The 26,516-nt window shown below is 35.8% G+C and overlaps 1 protein-coding gene across 9 annotated transcripts in view; it reads right to left on the bottom strand.

Moving 5' to 3' along the window:
- Positions 1-26,516, bottom strand: part of Dmd (dystrophin, muscular dystrophy) — a 2,390,387-nt gene that overhangs the window by 600,458 nt on the left and 1,763,413 nt on the right. For all 9 annotated transcript variants that reach the window (XM_006527768.3, XM_017318377.1, XM_017318376.1 and 6 more), the window contains one exon: positions 5,343-5,497. In XM_006527768.3, the coding sequence (XP_006527831.1) occupies positions 5,343-5,497 (155 nt within the window). The remainder of the gene's footprint in view (positions 1-5,342; positions 5,498-26,516) is intronic.

The following is a 26,516-nucleotide window of genomic DNA, read 5'->3' as shown; positions in this document are numbered from 1 at the left end:
CATATATAATTAAGTCATTCAGGTTTAATGCTCATTTAGAGATTAAGAAGGGATCCTGAAATAGAAATAAGGAAATTAAGGAAATGACATTTCATCACAGTGTCATCATAGAGTCACCAGCCAGATGGCAGTCCTTGATTCTAATCCTTAAAGGCCTCTCCCAGTAATTTGTAAATATTATATCTAATACTATGTTATTCACAAACTCATATCTATTCCTAGAAGTTAGAGAGAAAGAAATGGAGCTAGATGGTCTCAAATATCTGGCTGTATATGCTACCATGAATTCTATATGGAATATGATCAGGAAAATAAAATATTTCCCTATATAGGCAATCTGTGGACTAACTTGAGGATCTGGAGTAAACACTAGTTTACTCTTGTGTTGTTTCCTTCTTGAAACTAAAATCTACCAAGGAATGTTATTAAAATAAAGTTCTTCCAAGTAACATATACTTTACTTAACATTCAACAATTTCAAGCTGAATTGAAGATTTTATTGCTTTAAATCAGCTTCCAAATACATAAAGATTTTGCATACATTTATCTGCGTGATTGGCAGTTTCAGGGTAGGCAATATATTAGTGTTCAGTAGTAGAGCAGTTTCTAACCTGAATTGTGAGAAATGATGCAATCGGCATGCTTTCCATAGCAAGTTTTACAATGATGTGACATATCAGTCTTCACACCTCAAATATCCACATTATCAATCTTGCCTGTTTAATGTGAGGTTATATGATAAACAAAAGTGGAAATGCCATCCTGCAAAAGTCACAGCTTTTAGTTATTAAAACTAACACTAGAAAATGGGAAAATGCATGAAATAAGAAATAAAAACAAGGAAATACAGTTGTTAAAAACACATTGTGGGAAAAAATAACATTTATTGATCAAATGTGGCAGTTGCTCTTTTGTAAGGAAGAGAGCACATTATTATTAGGAAGGTACCTGAAACTGCTTAGGTAAATATGAGCAAAGCTGTTTTGCAGTAGAATTGTAAACAGGGCTTTCTGTGGTAATAGAAGTATTGTATCTTGTACTGCCTAATGGGGAAATCATTACATAGAGGGGCTCTTAAGCACTTAGAAGATGGATTGGTAAAAACTGAATCTCATGTTATATTTAATAATAATTAAATGTAAATAGAAACCTATGACTGGTGGCTATTCCATCATACAATATAGATATAGAATATGTCAATTTTACTTTATGTCTGTGTTCAGTTGGGTAAGTTATTAGACAAAGAGGCCAAAATACATGAAGAGTATTATTGTTTCTACTTACTTATAAGATCTATAAGATCACAAAATAAGAGAAATTGTGGACAAAATTTCTACAACTTAGTCTGAACAAGTGGCACATGGAGAAAACATACAGTGTAGGTTTCTAATTTTGTGAAGTATTGGGAGTCAACAGAGAATTACAGAATCTCTCACAATGACCAGAGCAATCATCAGGTCCAAAAAGCTCCTTGTCACTATAACCCCACACCTCCAACCGATTACTTAAGTAGTAATTCTTCAAGAAGTATAATGTTATCCAGTGCAACTTGCCAGTTTATCTTTCCATACTCATTGTGGCAGACAGGTTCTCTGTTCACTGGCCAAACCCCAAACTCCCAGTCATAAGACAAGATTACATAGCACAACTCTGGTCTTTAAGATACTAGAAGAAACATTGCTTTCCCTTCTCCATTTTCTTCTTCCTGCTGGAATATGCATTTCTGAGGAAATGCTAGGAAGAATATACAAATTTGGGAGTTAATACTGCTGAGTCACTGAATCTATTTTAGTACTCGCCTGCTTTTGATCATATGGTTCTATGAGATCAATAGACCTCTGCTCGACATACTTCTAGTAGATGTATTGTGATTTGAAATAGAAAAGCAAATTCAGTAGATATGGTTCACTTCATTGGTGAGTGTCCTAGAAGAAAATTTGGAATTTGTTCTGTAATTTGTTTATATTTTCACACGTGTATACAATGTGTTCTGATTTCTATGGCAGCCCTCTATCACCCTATATTCCTTCCGCCTCTATCACCCATCACTCCTTCCAATGAGTCCCTTTTCCATCTTCATGGGTTTTGTTTTGTTTTGTTTTGTTTTGAAATCCAATGCATTTAATGATGGCTATCTGTTTAACCCTGTATTCTCATTTTGAACTTGGTCGCATCACCAGGGTTTTCCCATTTACCTATCTAATCAGAACAGGTTTCAGAAGAAGTTATTTGGTACTGATCTAGGCATGTGGGTATATAAGGGTACACAGCAGCTAATGTACATTTAATAAAGTGTCAACATTCTCATAGAAAGCAAAAACCTGCAAATAATGTAAATACAGTGTGGTGAAGTAAACACTAAAATAACATAAAGTTTTATAGTTGACAGAGAAGGCTAACTAAAACAATCAGAATTTAAGCTAGGGCCTGGATAATGAGCAGAATGTAAGCACACAAAGAAGAGAATATGTATCACATCAGCAGGTAAAATGGAACATAGCTAAAAGGAAATGAAAATAGGTCACTGTCAGTTGTTTGAGGGAATGTAGAGATGGAGTCAAGTAAAGCAATCAATTAGAATAGAAGACCAAGTCATACATCTGGGGATAGATAGAATTTTAAAATCAACAGATATGGTTTGGGTATATAGCTTAGGTGAAGAGCATATGCCTAGCATGCACAAGAATTTGAATTCCATTCTCAATATTGAAAACAAAAACAATGAGTAAATTAGTGATGTCATTAAAATAGGGAGGCAGGGAAGGTACATGAATTCTATGAGTCTGAAGAAAATCACCCCAGAGTTCATATAAAGAATGGGTTAGAAAGTAGTCGAGCTAGAAGTGAATCAATTTATGTGAATGGTTTGTTCATTTTAATAATTTAAACAAGACATAATAGTTGATTAATAGAAATAGAGAAAAGTGACTGGGGTTGAAAACTATTTACATAGCAAATAACTTTGCTAAAACTTACAGTGGGTAGAATCAAGCATGACTCTTAGAATCCAAAAAGGAACAACTGAATGAGGTGCAGTGTTCATTGGTTAGGAATCATAGGAAAAGAAATTGGTTTCAGCTAGAGAAAAATCTTGACCAAGGGCAAAGATGAGTTTAGTTTGGGATGTATTCAATGTCAAGTTCCTGTCGGAAATTAGAGTGGAAAGGAAAGAGTGGGATATACATGTGTAAAGCTCAAAGGAGCTTCTTCAGCTGAAAATGTTGATAGGTAGTCATCATCACACTGAAAATGCAAAGATGTACTCCTCAAAGGGTATAAGTAGTAGAGACAAAAGCAGGGAAGATAAAGCAGGCATCAAAAGTAGCTTGATAATGTTGTATATAGTGCATGGGCTGAGAATATAAACTGAGATTAGAAAATGAGTTTGTTTTACTCATTGGGGAAGTAATTGATTCCTTCCTAAGTTGATAGTTTTTAAGGAATGAAGCCAACAAATATGAACCAAAACCCTGAAGAATCGAACCTCTAATAACATGAGAAAAGAACTGAGATACCTAGGGCATTGTGGATCATAAGATTACAGAAAGAAGGATCCTCGAAAAGAAAAATAACAGTAAATGGCATAGACCAGCCCCTAAAGCTTTAATTTTGTACCATGAACAAGATTTCCTCTTAGCTCGTTTATATTCTTTAAACTCATTACATTAACACTTGATCTTAATGCCCTTTTCCAAAGTAACATCTGTTTGAGAATCTTCTCCGTGCTTTCTGCTGACATCTAATGGTTGACTTTTTTTTTCCATTAATTAATCTGTTTATTCACTTTACATCCCTATTGCAGATCCTACTCTCCTCCCACTCTCCCTCTCTCAGAGTCCCTCTCCCTCTCCCAGCTTCCCCTTCTCCTTTGAGATGGGAGGACAGCCCCCTCCCAGAAACAACACACTCTAGTGCCCCAACAACTGGAGTGGGGTCTGTTCTTGACTGTTCTTGACTGTCTGTAGATCATTTTCCCCTGACCAGGCTTCCTCATCTGGCCTCAGGGGAAATAATGGTTGAATTTCTAATACCAATTGTTTTTATTTGGATATTTGTTCCTAAGTCATGGCTTAACAAAAACAGCACATTTGTACTTGCAGAAGATTGACTCTAAATCTTGTCCTGAGAGGAAATAGAAACTGGACCATTGTTTTTCACAAATATCAGCCTCATATTAAAACTTGTTCTTTCTTCACTAGGGCCTTTTTGAAAGGGTTCAAGTGTAACTTCTCAAGCTTAGCTTGAATCTTCTTTATGGAATTCAGTGCTCTATTTCTATGGTCACCAGTTTAAATCAAGCTCCCCAGGAATTTTCACTTTCCACCCCTAGTTCAGATTTGCATATAAATAGCTCATTACTCCTAAGACTTTTGCTTCTTAGTTTAAAATCAATTTTATTTTTCTCCAAATTAAAATTGCCTAACTGACTTTTCCAGTAATTCACATCATCTTCTGGGATTTAGCTTTCCCTGTCGTCCTGCTCCTCATTATACGGGCACTATTATTTTTCCTTTGCCTTTGTTTTCTGGCACATTTAAAAATAAGAGCCCAACAATAATTAACATATCACAGCACAACTCAAAGTAAATCGTCATGGAGAAAGAATCCTGGTTCTGTAAATATTTACCAACTCCTGACTATATAATCTGCTTAAGGATGAGGGTTTGTGTCAAAAAAGAAGGAAATCCAGTCCTTATGGACTTTAGAGTAATGTGTGAGACTAATACAAAATAATTAGCTATATGATTCATGTTTTATTAATATTTGGAATAAGTATTAATGTAAGAGAAATGCACTAGTGTTCAAAGAATTGATATGAAGATGGGACCTATTGTGAACAGGTGATGTCTCTCAGAGATGTTAATCTTTTTAATGGGTTTGCACACCAAGTCTTGATTGGTATCTTCTGATCTATTCATTGGGAGCTGAGAAGATGACAGAGGCTCATTATCTCATTAATAGATCAATCACTCATTGGTTCAAAATTTGTTGGCATAAATGGAAAAAGCTTCAAAGCTTTGGCTTAAGTGAAGAAAGTATCTCACTCTATACATGATCTCAAGAGGTGTTTTGTTCCTGATCTTTTCTACTGTTTGTTCTCTGCTTCCTGAGCCACTGGAAGTTGGTTTTTAGTTAATTGCTTAGTTCTATCATTGTCTTTGTGAATGGAGGCAAATCATTTCACTTCACCAAATCCTAGGCTTCTTTTCATTAAAACAGGACAGCAAGCCAGGCTTTTGAGTTGAATTGGCATATGTCATTAATGGGATGGCATGGTTCATCCAAGGTCACTGCCCCTTCATTACAGCTAAAAGTAGTTTGAGAAATAAAGTAGTTCTTACCTTTTATGAATGTTTCCCCAAGAAGTATTGATATTCTCTGTTATCATGTGTACTTTTCTGGTATCATCAGCAGAATAGTCCCGAAGAAGTTTCAGTGCCAAATCATTTGCCACGTCTACACTTATCTGCCGTTGACGGAGGTCTTTGGCCAACTGCTATACGTGTGTATAGGAAAGAAAATTATGTTACTTTTTGTCCAGACATCTTTAAACGGTGCATCTTTAAATATTTTATAAATAGTTAGTGATTCTTCAGACCACGGCATGTCTTCACAATTGTTTTTAACCTGTCATGTGAGTCTCTCAACTATACTGATGTAAGCTAACATGCTTTCCATGACAACATTTTGAATGCAGCGTCTTCAGCTTTAACTCCTTTTAGGCCTTCCAGTTTAGTACCACTAAATTGGGAACAAAATAAACTGAATGGTTTTTTTGTCACAAGAGAGAATAAACTGTGAAAGAAACTCAACAATAATTGCTTAGCATGTGACATATAAGAAAATCTAAACAAAAAAACAGACCTTTCTTCTGTTGTCATTAACTTGTTGAATTGTTTATGTAATTAGTGCCATCTACTGGCATTTAACAAACTCTGCATACAGTGAATGCTGAACAAAAAGATACTGTAACTCCATGCTTTTTAATTTAAACCATGCTTCTTGGTTTCTAAAAGATTATAACACTTTAATGATTCTGTACTTCAATATTGAAATACAAGGCAAGATATAAAATTCTTTCTAAACCAAATAACTCCTATGTTTTTCATAATTTGTTTTGGGCAATTTAATGTCATCAAACTATCCATTTTCTCACTGGAAAGAAGTCAATCAATGTCAGGGACAATGAGAAGGATTAAACTATGGAGGTATGAGTAAAGAAATATGAACAGGCAACTTAAAGTGACAGAATAAAATCTTTTTATAAAAGAGAAAAACAACTTTCAAGTAACATAAATGTATTAAATCAAGAAGGTACAATTTTATGATAGTAAACAAAAACTTATGGGCAAACTAGTAAAATTATTACATTCTAATTTTGGAAACATAATACTCTGATAATTTGGCAATAGATACCAAGTGACTGCCCCATACTTGCACTTCTTATAATTTATCCTAACAAAATAATAAAAAAGACAAATGTATCATAAGATTAAAACAATTCACCCCAGGAGAAATGTTACTATTTACTTAGGGTATTGTGGCAGGTTGACTAGGTATGGCCTCCACAGACTCGTGTGTTTGATGCTTGGCACATAGGTTTAGGCAATATTTACAAGTATGGACTTTTGGGAGTGGGTGTAGCATTGCTTGAGGAAGTGTGCCACTATGGGGGTAGGCTTTGAGGTCACATATATGCTCAGGCTATGCCCAGTGTGGCACACAATTCCCTTCTGCTGCCTTCAGATCAAAATGTAGAAATCACTGATCCTTCTCCAGCACCATGTCTGCCCATGTGCTGCCATGCTTCCCACCATGGTGATGATGGATTAGACCTCTGAAACCCTAAGCCAATCCCAATTAAACATTTTCTTTTATAAGAGTCGTTGTGGTCATGGTGTCTCCTCACAGCAATAAAAGCAAAACTAAGACAGGGATTTTAGAAAATCATGAACAAAATGCACACAATATTCATGATTGCGCTGAGGCTGTAACTCAGCTGTTGAGTGCATATACAAGACCCAGGTTCAATAGCACTGCTTAAACAAACAACAAAATAAAACCATGATGTTATTATCGGGAAAGAGAATATGGTTTTGACCTGGAAATTTTAAAAATCAGTATGAACTGATGAAATAGCTATTATAGAAATTTGTGAAAGGAAAAAAATAATTGTATAGTTTGTGTTTTATGTTAGTATAATGTTTACATAAACAAAGTAATAGCTTGGTAATTTTGATATAATTCAATGCATTTGACTGCACTCCTATTCCTCACAAAGTGAAGAATGTTTATATAGTCCAACATTTCTTACTTAAGTAGAATATACTATTTTAAAACCAACAAAATAATAGCACTTATTGTATATAGCAAATACTTTCAGATTACCAAGCTATTTATATACTAAAGTGCTGTGAAAGTGGTAAAGAGAGAAAAAAGAGTGAGGTAAAGGGAAGAGAGAGGAAAACAAAAGAGTTTCTTTTGGCACAGAACGTGGTCAACATGGTCGTTGGTACCAAAAGCAGATAAATATATACTTGTAAAATGTCAGTCTTTGTTGCTTTCTTCATAATAGCCAGAAATTGGAAAAAACAAAAAACAAAAAACAAAAAACTAGGCGTCCCTCAACTGACAAATGCATAAAGAAAATGTGGTAATTTATACAATGGAGTAGTATTCAGCTGTTAAAATGATGACATCACGAAAATGGCAAGCAAATAGTTGGAACTAGAAAAAAATCCTCCTGAGGTAACCAAAACCCAGAAATATGTTATATATTTGCTTCAAGTGGATATCAGCCATAAAGTATTGACTTAATAACTAACAGCAATCCATAGATGCAGAGAGGTTAGGTAAAAAGAGATGTCTAGGAGGGGCAACATAGATCTCCCTGGGAGGGGGAAATACAATAGATTTTACAGGCGGACTGAGGACATAAGCAGTGTTGGGGAGAGGAAGTGGAGGAGAAAATGGTAGGGAGAGATGGCTGGAATTGATGGGGGCCTTTTGGGAATAACGTGGAAACAATGGAGTGTAAGCTTACTGGAAAGTATGAAGGTAATCCAATTAGGACTCTTAGCAATGGAGGATACAGTCTCTAAGGTGTCTATTCCTTGTTGCCAGGTGAGGCTTCATGTGGCAGGATTGGGTTGCATTCACTTAAGTTTTTGGCTAAGAAGGTCTATTAAATTCACTGTGTCTCTGTTTAGTTTGTGTTACCCTGATCTGTCCATTGATAAGAGTGGGGTGTTGAAGTCCCCCACAATTATTGTGTGAGGTGCAATGTGTGATTTTAGCTTTAGTAAAGTTTCTTTTATGAATGTGGGTGCCCTTGCATTCGTAGCATAAGTGTTCAGAATTGAGAGTTCCTCTTGGTAGATTTTTCCTTTGATGAGTATGAAGTGTCTTCCTTATCTATTTTGGTGACTTTTGGTTGAAAGTTGATGTTATCAGATATTAGAATGGCTACTCCTGCTTGTTTCTTGGGACCATTTGCTTGGAAATTTGTTTTCTAGCACTTTCCTCTGAGGTAGTGTTTGTCTTTGACACTGGGGTACATTTCCTGTATGAAGCAAAATGCTGGGTCCAGGTGAACTTGTTTTTGGAAATTTTTTTATTAGGTATTTTCTTCATTTACATTTACATTGCTATCCCAAAAGTCCCCCATACACTCCCCCCCCATACTCACCCACTCCCACTTCTTGGCCCTCGCATTTCCCTGTACTGAGGCATATAAAGTTTGCACAACCAATGGGCCTCTCTTTCCATTGATGGACTACTAGGCCATCTTCTGATACATATGGAGCTAGAGACACAAGCTCTGGAGGGGGGGGGGGTACTTATTAGTTCATATTGTTGTTCCAGCTATAGCGTTGCAGATCCCTTTAGCTCCTTGGTTAATTTCTCTAGCTCCTCCATTGGGGGCCCTGTGATCCATCCAATAGCTGACTGTGAGCATCCACTTCTGTGTTTGCTAGGCACAGGCATAGTCTCTGACTGAACTTGGAAGCCAGCCCCAATTAAATGTTGTTTTTATAAGACTTGCCTTGGTCATGGTATCTGTTCACAGCAGTAAAACTCTAAATAATACAAGGGGCATCTGGGTTCTTTCCAGCTTCTGGCTATTGTAAATAAGGCTGCTATGAACATAGTGGAGCATGTGCCCTTCTTACCGGTTGGGACATTTTCTGGATATATGCCCAGGAGAGGTATTGCTGGATCCTCCGGTAGTACTATGTCCAATTTTCTAAGGAACTGCCAGACTGATTTCCAGAGTGGTTGTACAAGCCTGCGATCCCACTAACAATGGAGGAGTGTTCCACTTTCTCCACATCCTCACCAGCATCTGCTGTCACCTGAATTTTTGATCTTAGCCATTCTGACTGGTGTGAGGTGGAATCTCAGGGTTGTTTTGATTTGATGATTAAGGATGCTGAACATTTTTTCAGGTGCTTCTCAGACATTTGGTATTCCTCAGGTGAAAATTCTGTGCTTTAGCTCTGAGCCCCATTTTTAATGGGGTTATTTGATTTTCTGGAGTCTACCTTCTTGAGTTCTTTATATATATATTGGATATTAGTCCCCTATCTGATTTAGGATAGGTAAAGATCCTTTCCCAATCTGTTGGTGGCCTTTTTGTCTTATTGACGGTGTCTTTTGCCTTACAGAAGCTTTGCATTTTTATGAGGTCCCATTTGTCTATTATAGATCTTACAGCAAAAGCCATTGCTGTTCTAGTCAGGAATTTTTCCCCTGTGCCCATATCTTCGAGGCTTTTCCCCACTTTTCCTCTATAAGTTTCACTGTCTCTGGTTTTATGTGGAGTTCATTGATCCACTTAGATTTGACCTTAGTACAAAGAGATAGGGATGGATCTACTCGCATTCTTCTTCATGTTAATTGCCAGTTGTGCTAGCACCATTTGTTGAAAATGCTGTCTTTTTTCCACTGGATGGTTTTAGCTCCCTTGTCGAAGATCAAGTGACCATAGGTGTGTGGGTTCATTTCTGGGTCTTCAATTCTATTCCATTGGTCTACTTGTCTGTTGCTATACCAGTATCATGCAGTTTTTATCACAATTGCTCTGTAGTACAGCTTTAGGTCAGGCATGGTGATTCCACCAGAGGTTATTTTATCCTTGAGAAGAGTTTTTGCTATCCTAGGTTTTTTGTCATTCCAGATGAATTTGCAAATTGCCCTTTCTAATTAGTTGAAGAATTGAGTTGGAATTTTGATGGGAATTGCATTGAATCTGTAGATTGCCTTTGGCAAGATAACCATTTTTACTATATTGACCCTGCCAATCCATGAGCATGGGAAGTTTTTCTATCTTCTGAGATCTTCTTTAATTTCTTTCTTCAGAGAATTGAAATTCTTATGATACATATCTTCCACTTCCTTAGTTAGAGTCAAGCCAAGGTATTTTATATTATTTGTGACTATCGAGAAGGGTGTTGTTTCCCTAATTTATTTCTCAGCGTGTTTATTTTTTGTGTAGAGAAAGGCCATTGACTTGTTTGAGTTAATTTTATATCCAGCCACTTCACTGAAGCTGTTTATCGGGTTTAGGAGTTGTTCTCTGGTGGAATTTTTAGGGTCACTTATATATACTATCATATCATCTGCAAAAGTGATATTTTGACTTCTTCCTTTCCAATTTTTATCTGCTTAATCTTCTTTTGTTGTATAATTGCTCTGGCTAGGACCTCAAGTACAATGTTGAATAGGTAGGGAGAAAGTGGGCACCCTTGTCTAGTCCCTGATTTTAGGGGATTGCTTCCAGTGTTTCACCATTTACTTTGATGTTGGCTGCTGGTTTGCATTAGATTACTTTTATCATGTTTAGGTATGGGCGTTGAATTCCTGATTTTTCCAAGACTTTTATCATGAATGGGTGTTGGATTTTGTCAAATGCTTTCTCCACATCTAATGAGATGATCATGAGGTGTTTATCTTTGAGTTTGTTTATATAGTGGATTATGATGATGGATTTCCATATATTAAACCATCCCTGCATCCCTGGAATGAAACCTACATGCTCAAGATGGATGATTGTTTTGATGTGTTCTCAGATTCAGTTAGCAAGAATTTTACTGAGGATTTTTGCATTGATATTTATAAGGGAATTTGGTCTGAAGTTCTCTATCTTTTTTGAGTCTTTCTTTGGTTTAGGTATCAGAGTAATTGCGGTTTCATAGAATGAATTGGGTAGAGTACTTTGTGCTTCTATTTTGTGGAATAGTTTGTGCAGAACTGGAATTAGATCTTCTTTGAATGTCTGATAAAACTCTGCACTAAACCCATCTGGTCCCGGGCTTTTTTTGGTTGGGAGACTATTAATGACTGCTTCTGTTTCTTTAGGGGATATAGGACTGTTTAGATCATTAACTTGATCCTGATTTATCTTTGGTACCAGGTATCTGTCTAGAAATTTGTCCATTTCATCCAGGTTTTCCAGTTTTGTTGAGTATAGACTTTTGTAGAAGGATCTGATGGTGTTTTGGATTTCTTCAGGATCTGTTGTTATGTCTCCCCTTTCATTTCTGATTTTGTTAATTAGGATGCTGTCCCTGTGCCCTTTAGTGAGACTGGCTAAGGGTTTACCTATCTTGTTGATGTTCTCAAAGAACCAGCTCCTCATTTGGTTGATTCTTTGAATAGTTCTTGTTTCCACTTGGTTGATTTCACCCCTGAGTTTGATTATTTCCTGCCTTCTACTCCTCTTGGGTGAATTTGCTTCCTTTTGTTCTAGAGCTTTTAGGTGTGTGGTCAAGGTGCTAGTGTGTGCTCTCTCTAGTTTCTTTTTGGAGGCACTCAAAGCCATGAGTTTTCCTCTTAGAAATGCTTTCATTGTGTCCCATAAGTTTGGGTATGTTGTGGCTTTATTTTCATTAAACTCCAAAAAGTCCTTAATTTCTTTCTTTATTCCTTCCTTGACCAAGGTATCATTGAGAAGAGTGTTGTTCAGTTTCCACGTGAATGTTGGCTTTCTATTATTTATATTATATTGAAGATCAGCCTTAGTCCATGGTGATCTGATAGGATGCATGGGTCAATTTCAATATTTTTGTATCTGTTAAGGCCTGTTTTGTTACCAATTATATGGTCAATTTTGGAGAAGGTACCATGAGGTGCTGAGAAGAAGGTATATCCTTTTGTTTTAGGATAAAATGTTCTATAGATATCTGTTAAGTCCATTTGTTTCATATCTTCTATTAGCTTTACTGTGTCCCTGTTTAGATTCTGTTTCCATGATCTTTTCCATTGATGAAAGTGGTGTGTTGAAGTCTCCCACTATTATTGTGTGAGGTGCAATGTGTGTTTTGAGCTTACTAAAGTTTCTTTAATGAATGTGGCTGCTTTTGCATTTGGGGCATAGATATGCAGAATTGAAAGTTCCTCTTGGAGGATTTTTTCCTTTGATGAGTATGAAGTGTCCCTCCTTGTCTTTTTTTGATATCTTTGGGTTGGAAGTCGATTTTATTAGATATTAGAATGGCTACTCCAGCTTGTTTCTTCAGACCGTTTGCTTGGAAAATTGTTTTCCAGCCTTTCATTCTGAGGTAGTGTCTGTCTTTTTCCCTGATATGGGTTTCCTGTACACAGCAAAATGTTGGATCCTGTTTGTGTAGCCAGTCTGTTAGTCTATGTCTTTTTATTGGGGAATTGAGTCCATTGATATTAAGAGATATTAAGGAAAGGTAATTGTTGCTTCCAATTATTTTTGTTGTTAAAGTTGGCATTCTCTTCTTGTGGTTGTCTTCTTTTAGGTTTGTTGAGGGATTACGTTCTTGCTTTTTCTAGGACATGGTTTCTGTCCTTGTATTTTGTTGTTGTTGTTGTTGTTGTTGTTGTTGTTGTTTGTTTCTTTTTTGTTTTTCTTTCTTTTTTTTCTGTTATTAGCCTTTGAAGGACTGGATTCGTGGAAAGATAATGTGTGAATTTGGTTTTGTAATGGAATACTTTGGTTTCTCCATATATGGTAATTGAAAGTTTGGCTGGGTATAGTAGCCTTGGCTGGCATTTGTGTTCTCTTAATGTCTGTATAATATCTGTCCAGGATCTTCTGGCTTTCATAGTCTCTTGTGAAATGTCTGGTGTAATTCTGATAGGCCTGCCTTTATATTTTACTTGACCTTTTTCCCTGACTGCTTTTAATATTCTATCTTTAGTGTATTTGTTGTTCTGATTATTATGTGTCGGGAGGAATTTCTTTTCTGGTCCAGTCTATTTGGAGTTCTGTAGGCTTCTTCTATGTTCATAGGCATCTCTTTCTTTAGGGTTGGGAAGTTTTCTTCTATAATTTTGTTGAAGATATTTTCTGGCCCTTTAAGTTGAAAATCTTCATTCTCATCTACTCCTATTATCTGTAGGTTTGGTCTTCTCACTGTGTCCTGGATTTCCTGGATGTTTTGAGTTAGGATATTTTTGCATTTTGCCTTTTCTTTGATTGCTGTGCTGATGTTTTCTATGGAATCTTCTGCCCCTGAGAGTCTCTCTTCCATCTCTTGTATTCTGTTGCTAATGCTGGCATCTATGTTTCCAGATTTCTTTCCTAGGGTTTCTATCTCTAGTGTTGCCTCACTTTGGGTTTTCTTTATTGTGTCTATTTCCCTTTTTAGGTCTATTATAGTTTTGTTCATTTTCATCACCTGTTTGGATGTGCTTTCCTGTTTTTCTTTAAGGACTTCTACCTGTTTGGTTGTGTTTTCCTGTTTTTCTCTAAGGACTTGTAACTATTTAGCAGTGTTCTCCTGTATTTCTTTAAGTGAGTTATTAAAGTCCTTCTTGATATCTCTACCATCATCACGAGATATGCTTTTAAATCCTGATCTAGGTTTTCGGGTGTGTTGGGGTGCCCAGGACTGGGTGAGGTGGGAGTGCTGCATTCTGATGATGGTGAGTGATCTTGGTTTCTGTTAGTAAGATTCTTATGTTTGCCTTTCGCCATCTGGTAATATCTGGAGTTAGTTGTTATAGTTGTCTCTGGTTAGAGCTTTTTCCTTTCATGATTCTGTTACCCTCTATCAGCAGACCTGGGAGACTAGGTCTCTCCTGAGTTTCAGTGGTTAGAGCACTCTCTGCAGGCAAGCTCTCCTCTTGAAGGGAAGGTGCACAGATATCTGGCGTTTGGACCTGCCTCCTGAAACAGGTCCTGTCCTAGAAGCTGTTAGCTTCTGTAGTCCATACTCTCACATGTGTAGACTAGTCTCAGAGGGATCTGAGAACCAAGATGGCTTCCCCACATGCTCTGGCAAAGCCCTCCGGGGAGGGGAGGACACCTGTCCTCTGTCAGGGAATGTGCCCGGATGTCTGGTGCCCGAAACGGGGTCTGCCTCAGAAGCTATCCTCTAGGCACCTTGGGGGTGTTCTCTGACTCTTCGCCCAGGTGACCTGGTGTTGGCACTGACCAGAAGGGACTTGTGACCCTGGTCAGGTCGGGGTTTTCTGCTTCCCTAGTGCTGTCTCAGGTCCCGCATGATTGGAATGGAACAGAAGTTGTGTTCCACTCACTGCTGGTCCTAAGATCTCGTGGAGAGTCCTCTAGGGACCTTGGGGTGGGAGGGGTGTTCGCTGACTCTGTGCCCAAGGTGCTTCCCTAATGTTGTCTCAGGTCCCCTGCGATTGGAATGGAATAGAAGTTGTGTTCCACTCACCAGTGACCCTATGATTGCGTGGAGAGTCCTCTAAGGACCTTTGGGGGGTAGGGGTTGAAAATTCTTACTGAGTGTCTCAAAGGATCATATTATAAGCTACAAGGAGTAAGACAACTACACTTTCAAAGGAAGCCTTGCTTGCTTGCTGTCTTACAATTTGATCTTAGGGAAGTAATTTATTTTGAAGAGAAGGGTGACCCTGTAGGAGGACCAGAAGTCTTAATTAATCTGGACCCCCGAGATCTCTCAAACACTGGACCACCAAACAGACAGTATACACCAGCTGATATGAGATCCCCAATACACAAACAGTAAAGGACTTCTTGGTCCTTGTTCATTCAGAGATGATGTACTTAACCCTCAAGAGAATGGAGGCCCCAGGGAGTTTAGAGGTCAGGTTGGGTAGGGGGTGGGGACATCCACTTGGAGACAGGGGGATGGTGAGTAGGTATGGGATGTAGAACAGTTGGAGGGTGAATCGGGGTGGGGGAATAGAATATGGAGTATAAAAAGAAATTTATTTAAAAAATAAAAATAAAGATAAATGGGATCGAGTTATTAATTTTGCCTATGTATCAAGCATGTTGTGAGTGGTGTGCAAAATCTAATTGTTTGGAAAATTAGAAAAGAGGGTCTTAATATAATTCACAGTGCATATATGTATATATTCATTGTTAAGTCAATGATAATAATGTTACAATCCATAGAACCATGTAAGGTAGGCATAGAGTAAGGGACAGAGGGAACAGATCTCTTTAGGAATGGGAAATAGAACATGAATATGGATACAAAGGGAGACAGAAATGAGAGGGTCAAGTTGGGAGGGAGGAGAGAAAGGGTTTGAGAGGGGATTCATAAAGACAGCAAAATTAAGGGACATTTGAACAGTAGTATGGAAATCTATTACAGTAGAAACTTCCTAAAATATATACATATATGAAGGTATTCTAAATGTAATCAAATAATGGGGGAGACAAAGTTCCAACTTGCCATCTCTTGTTACCAAATGAAGCTTACAGTACCAGAATTGGGTTACAATTATTTGAATGTTGGCTAAAGAGGCTCCACGAGAATCCCCAAACAATTTATGCTGTTGCCAAGACTATAGGTTGCTCTCTCAGAACTGAGAGCCAGGCCCCATTACTAAAGATAGCATCCATACAATTCATGGAAAATGGATATGCCGAGTTGAGCTGGCACCTACATAGTTTGTTCACCAGTATGATCCAGCATCTTTGGTACAAGAAGGTTCTCTATAAACTATCAAAAGAAAAATGTAAGCACCAATCCAGCCTCAAAAACTTTATCTACAAGAGTATTCTGTCTCCAAGATATGCTCACAAACCTTGTGGAAGTAATCAACCAGTAAGTGGTTTGACTTAAAGCCCACTCTAAAAAATGAAACCCTTAACTATCACTGCTTGATTGACCAAGAATCTGAGACTAGACAGTCCAGGGACCTAGGGCAAAATAAAATAATACTGATCTTAAAAAAAAGAAAAAAAATGTAGTGATAAAATGACTCCTAATGATCTATATATTGCTATACTCATAGATATATGCTATTCATCTATCATCAGAAAAACTTCCTCCTGCAGCAGATAGGAGCAAATATAGTCCCACAGCAAGATACTATACAGAAAGTTAAAGACCCTGGAACACACAATTGTAAAGGGGATATCTCCATCAAATCCCTCCCTTTAGGGATCAGAGAACTCTGCAGAAGAAAAGGAGAAAAGAATAAGAGTCAGAAGGGATAGAGGACACCAAGAAAACAAGGCCCTCTAAACAAAATGAACGAAGTTTATATGAACTCACAGAGACTGGAGCAGCATGGGTGGCACCTGGTCCTCTGCTTCCAGTCTAGTGTTTTTTATGGGATTCCTGGTTGTGTGAATGAGTGGTTCTCTAATTTTTGTGCCTGAAGTAATTTTTACAACTATATGTAGTTTACAAGGCCAGTTGGTGTGTAGAAAGAGTACACCAACTAACAGTTACTATAAAATGTGAGTAAATTTGATGAATAAATCCAACCCTGCTCTGATAAAATCCAAATCCCCTCTCTGTTAAGACAGACCACAAACACATGTAGCATACCTACATATTCACATTTAACATTTGTTACATTTTCTTTCCTACTGCAATTTCACAATTGTTTACTTAACAATATAAAAGTCATACATTTGACATACATTTCCAAGATGGTAAAGTTGGTGAAAGAAACATTACAAAAGTGGAGGTATCTAGAAACAGGTTTCATCAGGTATTTGCATATAATTTGCATATAAATAAATTTAAGGAAAGTAATTGTATCTGCTGTAAATGAACATTGAAGAACATTTTTTCTGAATAATTATAGCTTCATTGGAAAATTATTGTGCAACTCAAAGTAGAATGTTCACAGAGAGCAGAAAAAGAATACATTTGCTTGGTTCTTTAAAATCACTAAACAATTTAGCTATAAATATGAATTAATGTTCTATAAATCTTTATTGGGTAAAGAAAGTTAATTCCTTTCTTTCTTGTGTGAATTAAAATGACCTATAAAATCCTTTATGGATTTATAATAAAAATGTTAAAATATGTGCAAGGAAGCTATTTCGAATGTAAAGCTTCTCACCATTAACTCTAAGACTCATCCATTAAACCTTTGACATTACCAAACAATTCTGTTTCCTAAGGTAACATTCCATACAGGATCCTATTTAAGAAAATGGCCCTCATTTTCCAGCTTACTGGAAATGATTAATCTTTTCAACAGCTTTGAGGGCTCCATACCAGTGCTGCTACGTTTTTGTCCTTTCAACAATGACTACAAGCTGGGAGCAGGCTAGTAAATGTGTTATCGGCCAACCCATTAGAGTTCCATTATTTTCTGTCTTACATGGCTTCATGTAATGAATTTTTATAATTAAACTAATGGCATACAATTTATTTTTCCCCTCTTTACTTTCAGGCCCCATTTCTCTTTCAGCTTCTTTGGAATAAGTTTTATAAAAAAAAGATGGGAGGAGAGTCCTCCAAGTACTTCATTACTTTAATTTCATTATGACATTTGGAAAGCATTCTCTTTATTTGAGCTCTCGCTTTAATTTGCTGACTTTATTAAAAGGCTTAAGCAGTGTTGTAATTAACAAATCATCCAGATAACCCAGAATTCTAAGAGAAGTATGGTTGAAAGTGTGTGGAAGTGTTCCTGTAGAAACTACCCCCAAAAGAACATCAGAAATCACTAGACAGTAACATTTTCTTCTGCCACCACACACAGATTTTTAGGTAACTTTTAAATTCCTATCAGCTACTATGGGAAATTATATTCACAAATATCTTTTGTTATGAGACCACATAACTGCACTTTAGAAATTAGGAAAAAGACCCTGTAGTCTTCATGAAGTGTGAATATATTTTTTAAAAATGTTTATTTAATCTTTTTTTTTTTACACTCCAGATATTATTCCCCTCCTGGTCCACCCTCTGACTGTTCTACATCCCATACTTCCTCCGCCCCTCTGTCTCCATGAGGATGTCCTCATGCCTCACCCCCTACCTCTCACCCCACCAAGACCTCTAACCTCCCTGGGGTCTTCATTCTCTTGAAGGTTGTGTGCATCATCTCTGACTGAACACAGACCTGGCAGTCCTCTAGTGTATGTGTGTTGGAGGCCTCATATCAGCTGGTGTATGCTGCCTGGTTGGTGGTCCAAATATACTTTTAAAAGCAGATTTACCAATACATAATCCACATACTATATACTCATTGAAACCGTATACTTTATTGATTTTTTTCATTGAGTCACACAGATGTTCAACCATTTCTACAATCCAGTTCTAAGACAAATTCTTCTGTACCTCATATTAACAACAACCTTTAACTATCCATTTTCTTCACCCTCAGCTATTATTTGTTTTACTTATAACCAGAGAAAGATACTGTTATTTTTGACTGGGTTATATGAATTGGCATAATGACTTTGAGGTTTATATACCCTACACTATTAGCATTATGATGAATTTTTGTCATGTAATAATATTTCATTTTTCCATGTACAAGATTCTGTTTATGTGCTTGCTGCTGGAGATACGGGTTGATTATGCATCCTGAATATCGTAATCAATACTGCCATTAACTAATTAAATCTTTTGTATAAATATTTATGTCTACTTTTATTCCTGTTGAGTATATATTAAGCAGCAGAACACTACTATTTATATCTTTATAAATTTCTGAATATTTTCCCATTGTTTTAACAATTTTTAAAGTTTACTTGCATGTTTATTCATTGATTTGTTTGTTTTCTTGAAACTAGGTTTTATACATAACTTTTAAACATAACTCTGGCTGTTATGGAAACTGTTTGTTATGCAGCCCACACTGGACTTGAACTTTCAGTAATACTCTAGTTTAGGTACTAAGCATGCTCTACCACATAGGAACATATTTATCATTTCAAATACTCATCAAATATGTAAGGATTCCAATGATTCTCCTCATAGTATGAAATCATTATTTTGGCTAATGCACATAAAGAACTATTTCATTGTTTTTAATTATATTTCACTAATGATAACTATATTATCATTTGTTTAAGGATGTCTACTTGGGAGACTTTTTTTAGCCTAAAATATTTTATTTTTATATATATTTTTATTGGATATTTTATTTATTTACATTTCAAATGTTATCCTCTTTTCTGGTTTCCCCTCTGAAAAACACACTTCCCATCCCTCTGCTCAACAACCCACCAACTCCTGCTTCCTGGCCCTAGTATTACCCCACACTGGGACATATAGCCTTCAAAGGACAAAGGGCCTCTCCAACTTTGGAGACTTCTATTAAAACAGTCTCTGTAATTGGGTAATTTGAATTTTGGTTGAGTTATCAGAGTTTATATATGTTCTTGAATACATTTCTCATTGCAAATACTATTTAAAATATTCTCTCATTAAAATATTAATTCAGTGCTATGAATTGTCTTTAACTTACTGGCATTATTTGAAGTAGAAAAGTTTTTGTTTTGATTAAGTACAATCTGCCTTTTTATTACCTTCATTTTTGGTGTTGCATCTAAGAAAATATTGCCTAACAACTTTTGTACCTCTATACTGAAATATTTTTAAGTTTTATGGTACATGTGCATGTGCGTGTGTGTGTGTGTGTGTGTGTGTGTGTGTGTGTGCATTTGTGTGTACAAGCAAGTGGATAGGTGTTCATCTTTGCATATGTAGGCCTGACGATGACAATTGATGTCCTCATTTAACACTGTTTCTATGCATTTGAAACAGGATTACTTACTGAATTTGGATTGCTTTTCTCAACTAGAGTGGAATCCAGCAAACTCCAGTGGTCCTATCTCTGATCCCTTTAATCTGGATAGATAGGCAATTATTGGATATACAACTTGTTACATGGATGCTGGGATCCAAACTCTAGTACTCATGATTGCACAATTAAGTGATCGTAACTCCTGAGCCATCACTCCAGCCCTTAAACTTTTAGATCTTTTGTTTAGTTTTAAATTCCACTCTGGAATAGGTTATGTTTTGCAAATGATTATACTTTGCTTATTTTAATTAAAACATTTACTTTTAATTAACAAATGAAAATTATACACTCTTATAGGATAAAACATGATATCTAAGTTAATTAGTCTAATCTGCTATCTCATATAATGTTCATTATTTTTTGTATTGAAGAATTTGAAATATGGAGTTAAAATGATTCAGACGCATGTGATATTTTTATATTAACCATATCAGCATGCTGTGTAATAAATTTTGAGTGGTTATACATTCTAACTGAAACACCATGATCTCTACCAGAATACCTCAAGACTTGTCATCATCATGCTTGCCTCTACATGTTTGGAGTGATTAGAGTCCATATATAAATTCACATGATGTACAAAGACGTTTGGCTTTTGATACCTGACTGATTTTATTTAGTGTAAGTCTACTAAGTTCCTTCACGCTATTACGAGTGATAGGACTTATCTCATTGCATTTTGTACAACAATATTCTTTTTTATTGTACTATGTTTCAATATGAAGTATTATTACTTCTACTTTCAGAAGAGTTCATAAAATATGGAGATTAATTATTACTTAAAAGCATGGTAGAACTCACTTTTGAAGTCTCCTGTACCTGCATCTTTCATTGTGGGGAAACATAAAACTATCATTTCCTTTTCTTATTACAAGTTAATTGTGTTATTTCTCCAGGTGTTTATAGCATATTCTAACATTCAATTTTATTTACCTAAAATTAATAACAATATGCTCTGTTTCATACATATGATTATTAATTTGAGCCTTTTTCTGTTCTTTTTTTATTTTAGCAAAAAGAGTCCTATCTGTTGTACATAAACACAGTTCTAAATCTTTCTGTATTGAAATTTTCTTCTTTTTGCAATTTTCAATGATAGGAAATGTGGCTATTAATTATTGATTTGAGATTCTTCTTTTTTTTTTTTTTTACAGCACATAATGTCACACACTTCACTCTTCGGAGGCCTCAGAATTTTGTGTTTATATTCCCATTTTTCTTAAGGTAGTTTGAATTTTAATGAAATTTTTTTCTCGAGCACAGTGGTTCCATTAGCATGCACTATATAGTTTTATTTGCAAAACTCTTTAATGTATTCTAGCTCTTTATCTTTAGTTTTATTCCATAATCTGAAAAGTTATATTATAGAATTTTCATCTCTTTGTGGACTATCTTGAAGGGGATTTACTGTGCAAGTAAGAATAATATGAATTCTGCTATTATTGTGTAGAGAATTGTAGAGATGGCTACCACAGTTTGTAAGATTATACTGTTTTTCAAGTATTTCCTCTTGTTTATATGTCCAGACACTCAATCTGGTATTAAAAACAGGAAACTGCCAGACAAATTTTCTTGAATTGCATATATCTTTATTTTTTTCAGCTTTTGCTTTATATATTTTTAAATTATTTTTTCTTTTTCTCAGACTGGATTATATCTATTGAACATTCATCATGACTGTCTTATGCTAGCTGTTGTGATTTCAAAGACAGCATTTCTATGTTGTGGTTGTTTATAGTATTTCTCCTTTAATTTACTTATATTTGTGAACACATGCGCAAGACTTTCTCCACTCTCCACAAATATGCCAGAGTTTTCAAAGCCCCCCATATGGACATCTCAACACCCAGATGCCCATTTAAAGTTTTGTTCCAAAACCTCAATGAACATCACTGCCAATATATAGTGTTATGTTAAATAACTGCTGTAGAGTGATATGTATTATGAACATGAATCATTGCCTTTTCATAGGGAGTGAGCTATAAGTCAGGTCAAATAAAGAATTAGATTCTCCGTATAGTTTTAGTTTTATTTTCCCAGTGTTTCCAAGACTGCTGATCCTCAAGATTACTGTGCAGCTAGAAAAGAAGGACAGGAAAATCTTGCTGTTCTTGTGGAAGTATAACGTGTCAGAGACTCTTTTGGTTAGTTTTCTGAGTTCTGAGGAGAATTTTTACAACTATCTTCCAAAATTTGTTTTGTTTTGCTTGTGTGTGTGTGTATGTGTGTGTGTGTTTGTGTGTGTGTGTGTGTAGGGATAGATTTCTAGAGTCATCACAGTATAGTTTCAAATATTGAAGAAGTTGATCTGTGAATAAAACCTAAGTAAAATAATGGTGCGGTCAGAGTGTAATGGAGAGCAAGACATGGAAAGTCTCTCTTAAATATATGTGTGAGTAACAGGGGAAAGTACCTTGAGATTAGTTATGTTATATCAGAGATATAAGGTATGTTCTCTATATTTCAAGTATAGTGGCCTCCTAGTGCTTTAAGAAGAAAAAAACTACTATTAGCTTATTGATTCTTACTCATTTGGCAGTGTTACAGGGAGAACAAAGGGGAGTTTTAAAAATGCATGACCAGATGCTAGGTTCTAAACAGATGATCTTAGACAATGTTTTTCATTATTAGATTAGAAATCACATTTCCAAACTACTAGTTTCAGTCAATTATGTAACTCTAATATACATGCATTCATATATCCATACATATCAAAATGTATAGGCTTAACATAGATAAAAATTCAAATCTATCATTGTACATACCTATAATACAGACAGAATACTGTTTCATATATAAGTTTGACACCCTCATAAACACACATAAAATAATAATGTATCCTTCAAGTTTATCAAAGAATTCCCCCTGATTATTTCTTACTAAAATAACTTGTGATTTTCAAGTGGTTAGTGTAGGTATGTTATAGAACAGGTTTTTCTATAAAGGAGCTGAAGGGGTTTGCAACCCCATAAGAAGAACAACAATATAAATCAAGCAGACCCTGCAGAACTCCCAGGGACTAAACCACCAACCAAAGAGTACACATGGAGGGACCCCTGGCTCTAGCTGAATATGTAGCAGAGGATGGCCTTGTTGGGCATCAATGGGAGGAGAGGTCCTTGGTCCTATGAAGGCTTGATGCTCCAATGTAGGGAAATGCCAGGATGTGAAAGTGGGAGTGGGTGGGTGGATGGTGAACATTATCATAGAATCAGGGGGAGGGAGGATGGGATAGGGGGTTTTTTTTGGAGGGGAAACCAGAAAAAGGGATAGCATTTGAACTGTACATAAATAAAATAACCAATAAAAAAGTAAAAAAATATTTTAGTTAGAAAATTATAATATATATAATTATACATTATAATTATAATGTATCTATGGTCCAGCAAAAGGCACATTTAAAACATAGGCTTTTTTCAGCCTAGAAAATGTTTATTTAATAATTGAAAGTTATTAGATTTCTCCCTTCAAATAGTTTCTGGTATTAAATAGCCAAATCAGCAAGGCTCAACAAGATTTCACTTCTCTATTGAATTCATGTACTCTTAGCTCACCCAAGCACAAAACAGCTAATACTGTCACGTTTGAAAAGCTTTTATGCTGAATTTGACACAAAAGCAATCAAAGATCAGACAAAAACGGAATTTCTTTTTCAAAAGCTGAAAGGAGAAAAATAAATGGAAAGTGTAAGCCTGGCCAAATCTTTATGACCACTGGAAAAGAAAGTTCAAAATGATCAGGAAATACTTTTTCCAAAGATCCCATTGCCAAGTTTGGTCCAATCTTAGCCTGGTGAATAGGCTGTGAACTCAACCAAGATTGTGCCAAATGAAATAAATCCTAGGGTGATCAGTGCTGGCAGTTTCAGGTGCCATTGGCATAATAGTTTTGCTTTTTTGGAGAATTCTAAATGGCAGTATTTCTCATAGGATTCTGTTACAGTTTATCAGCAGGGATTTTGTTTAGTGTTGAATTGTGTGTGTGTGTGTGTGTGTGTGTGTGTGTGTGTGTGTGTGTGCGTGCGCGTGCGCACGTGTGTGTGCGTGTGTGTGTTTTATTTGGGGGTGTGTTTGTTTTGTAACGTCAAGCAAGCATATTTATACCAACCCTAAAAAGATCAAATAAGATGTGGTTAATTAAATAATCTGAATACCAAATGCACATCTTTGTTTCAGGAAATTAATGATTTATACAGCAAAGAGAGAATGTACAAATTGATTATGTATAGTTTATCATAACCCACTAATTAGTAATTCATAGAATAGACCATCTGGAGTCTGTTTCTCTGCTCAACCACTGTTCTCCTACTGCTGTCTCCTTCTATCATGACCATGTTTTTAAGATGGGCTTTCCCAGAAGCCTTCTTACATGTGATTTCTACTATGTGAGTATGGTATTATTTGTGCAATTGCTTCTCATTATTTTTTAACCAAGAGCTGGGTAGTTTAAAAATATCAAACCAGAGAGGTAAGAGTTAAAGATGGAACTTAGTGAAATGCTATGAAGAACTAGAAATGATAATCACTAAAAAGTATAAGACGGTGAAAATTCATGTGATAACATTAAGCTGAGAATTCATAATTTAAAAAATATATACATTATTTGAATAATTAACGTTGTACATAATAGTTAGAATAGCTTAGAGATTAAAAATCAATAATGCATCCAGATTGCTAGGAATCAAGATCAGTAGAATTCAAGTATGGTGATTTGGTTAAAGTACTAAAAATGGCACATGCCTTTAATCCTAGCACACAGGAAGTGGAGGCAGGTGGATCTCTGTGTGTTTGAGGATATCCTGCTCTCTAAAGTGAGTTCCAGGATAGCCAACACTATCAATTCAGAGTAACCCTGTCTTGAAAAACTAAAAAAAAAAAAAAAAGAAAAGAAAAGAAAAGAAAAGAAAAGAAAAGAAAAGAAAAGAAAAAGGTATAAAATGTTGTAGAATTGTGTTATCATTTGAAACCATTTACTGCTCTTTCCTAAGAGTAGACTGGGTCATCATTAGGAATTGGGCAGTAATGGAGACTGACTGCTATAACCACAGCTCTCCAAATCTGATAAGGGCCTTGAAAGACTAGTAGGTTCTCTTAGAATCAGAGGAAAAGAAATGAAGAAATACTTTATGAGGAGAGAGATGTAGTTCAGATTATCCAGTGTCTGCTTGTATCTATTTCCAAAATTTTTTCTTAAAAGAAATTGTGAGTGATGAGCCTGCCAGCATCACTCAGTAGTGAGAACACATTTAGCTATGAAAAGTTCTCTCTTTTATTTGTTCCCCAATCTTGCAAAAATTAAAAATAGTAGTTTCATTTAAATGAATATAATTTGAAATCATCTTCAGCTTTTCAGAGTAGAAAATACTGTGAAAATGTTCCCATATTACACTATTTAGTTACTTTCTTTTTCAGCCAGTTGGCTTGTCAATATCTATTCCTCAATTAATAATTACTGTTGTCTCTTCCCGAGCATGATGGTGCCTTATCAATTTGTTTTATTTACTCAGAAAGTGGGTGGAAAAGAAAATATGTGAAGTCATATACAAGAATCACTGCTATAAATTCCTGTTCCATATCCCTACTCCTATCAAAAGAAGTTACCGAACCTCATCAGCCTCAGTCTTCCCTGCATGCCACCGAAAAGGAACACTTTTCATAAGAAATGACTGAGAGAACCAACTAAAAGAGTGAGTGCAAGATGACTAACACCGTTGTAGCATACAACTAACACTCAAGTTTAGTATTAGCAATAGGATTGTTTTAATATTCATTTTTACCATCCAGGGGAGGAGGTGGGTGGGAACATTAATGTTTTGGCCATCTTTATCATCTGTCTTATAATCACATGTTTACTGTGACATTCATGCCTATCAATAAATTTCTAAAAGCAGAGAAGAATGCCTACAATTTCTATAGATAATGGCCGAGTCATTTTTTTAAGTAGATAGAAGACTACTCAAAACCATTTTTAAAAGCCTTGAAGAAGGTAATAATTATAATAAAATCTTATGTTTTGTTAGGTCTTTTAAAAACATCTGTCCAGATATATAGACTGTTTTGTTTTCTTCTTCTATATTTTCTTTTCTTTTAGTCTTTTTAAAACAGCTACTTATCACACCCTAATAATTCCTGATATCCCCTTAGGGTTCTTTCAGGGTAAGATATTTTTTCAATTGTTATCCTTTAGAGTCAAATATAGTACTATTTAAATCTCATTTTCCTTTACTCCCCATCTATTTCAAACCCTTTTCTTGATAGTTTTGTATCCACTAACCCCCTTTGTTTATGATCTGTGAAGTTCATAGTATATTAGCTTATAGTTAAGAACAGAGCAATCAAGAATAACCATGTGGATTGAATTTCAAATAGCTCAAGAATTAAGAAAACAAGTATTAAAAATTACTTATGCATTTGTGTTAGTAAATTAATAATCATAGATGGGATAATGAGTCTTAAAATCCCACATGGCCTTGCAGAATGTTTGTATACCAAAGATCTTAACTTCATGGCAGCTGAGAATCTCTAACAAAGTAGCTT

Source organism: Mus musculus, chromosome X (assembly GCF_000001635.26).
Source record: "Mus musculus strain C57BL/6J chromosome X, GRCm38.p6 C57BL/6J".
In the NCBI taxonomy this organism is placed as follows: Eukaryota; Metazoa; Chordata; class Mammalia; order Rodentia; family Muridae; genus Mus; species Mus musculus.
The sequence above is the reverse complement of the archived record's forward strand: the minus strand, read 5'-3'. Positions and strand labels throughout refer to the sequence as shown.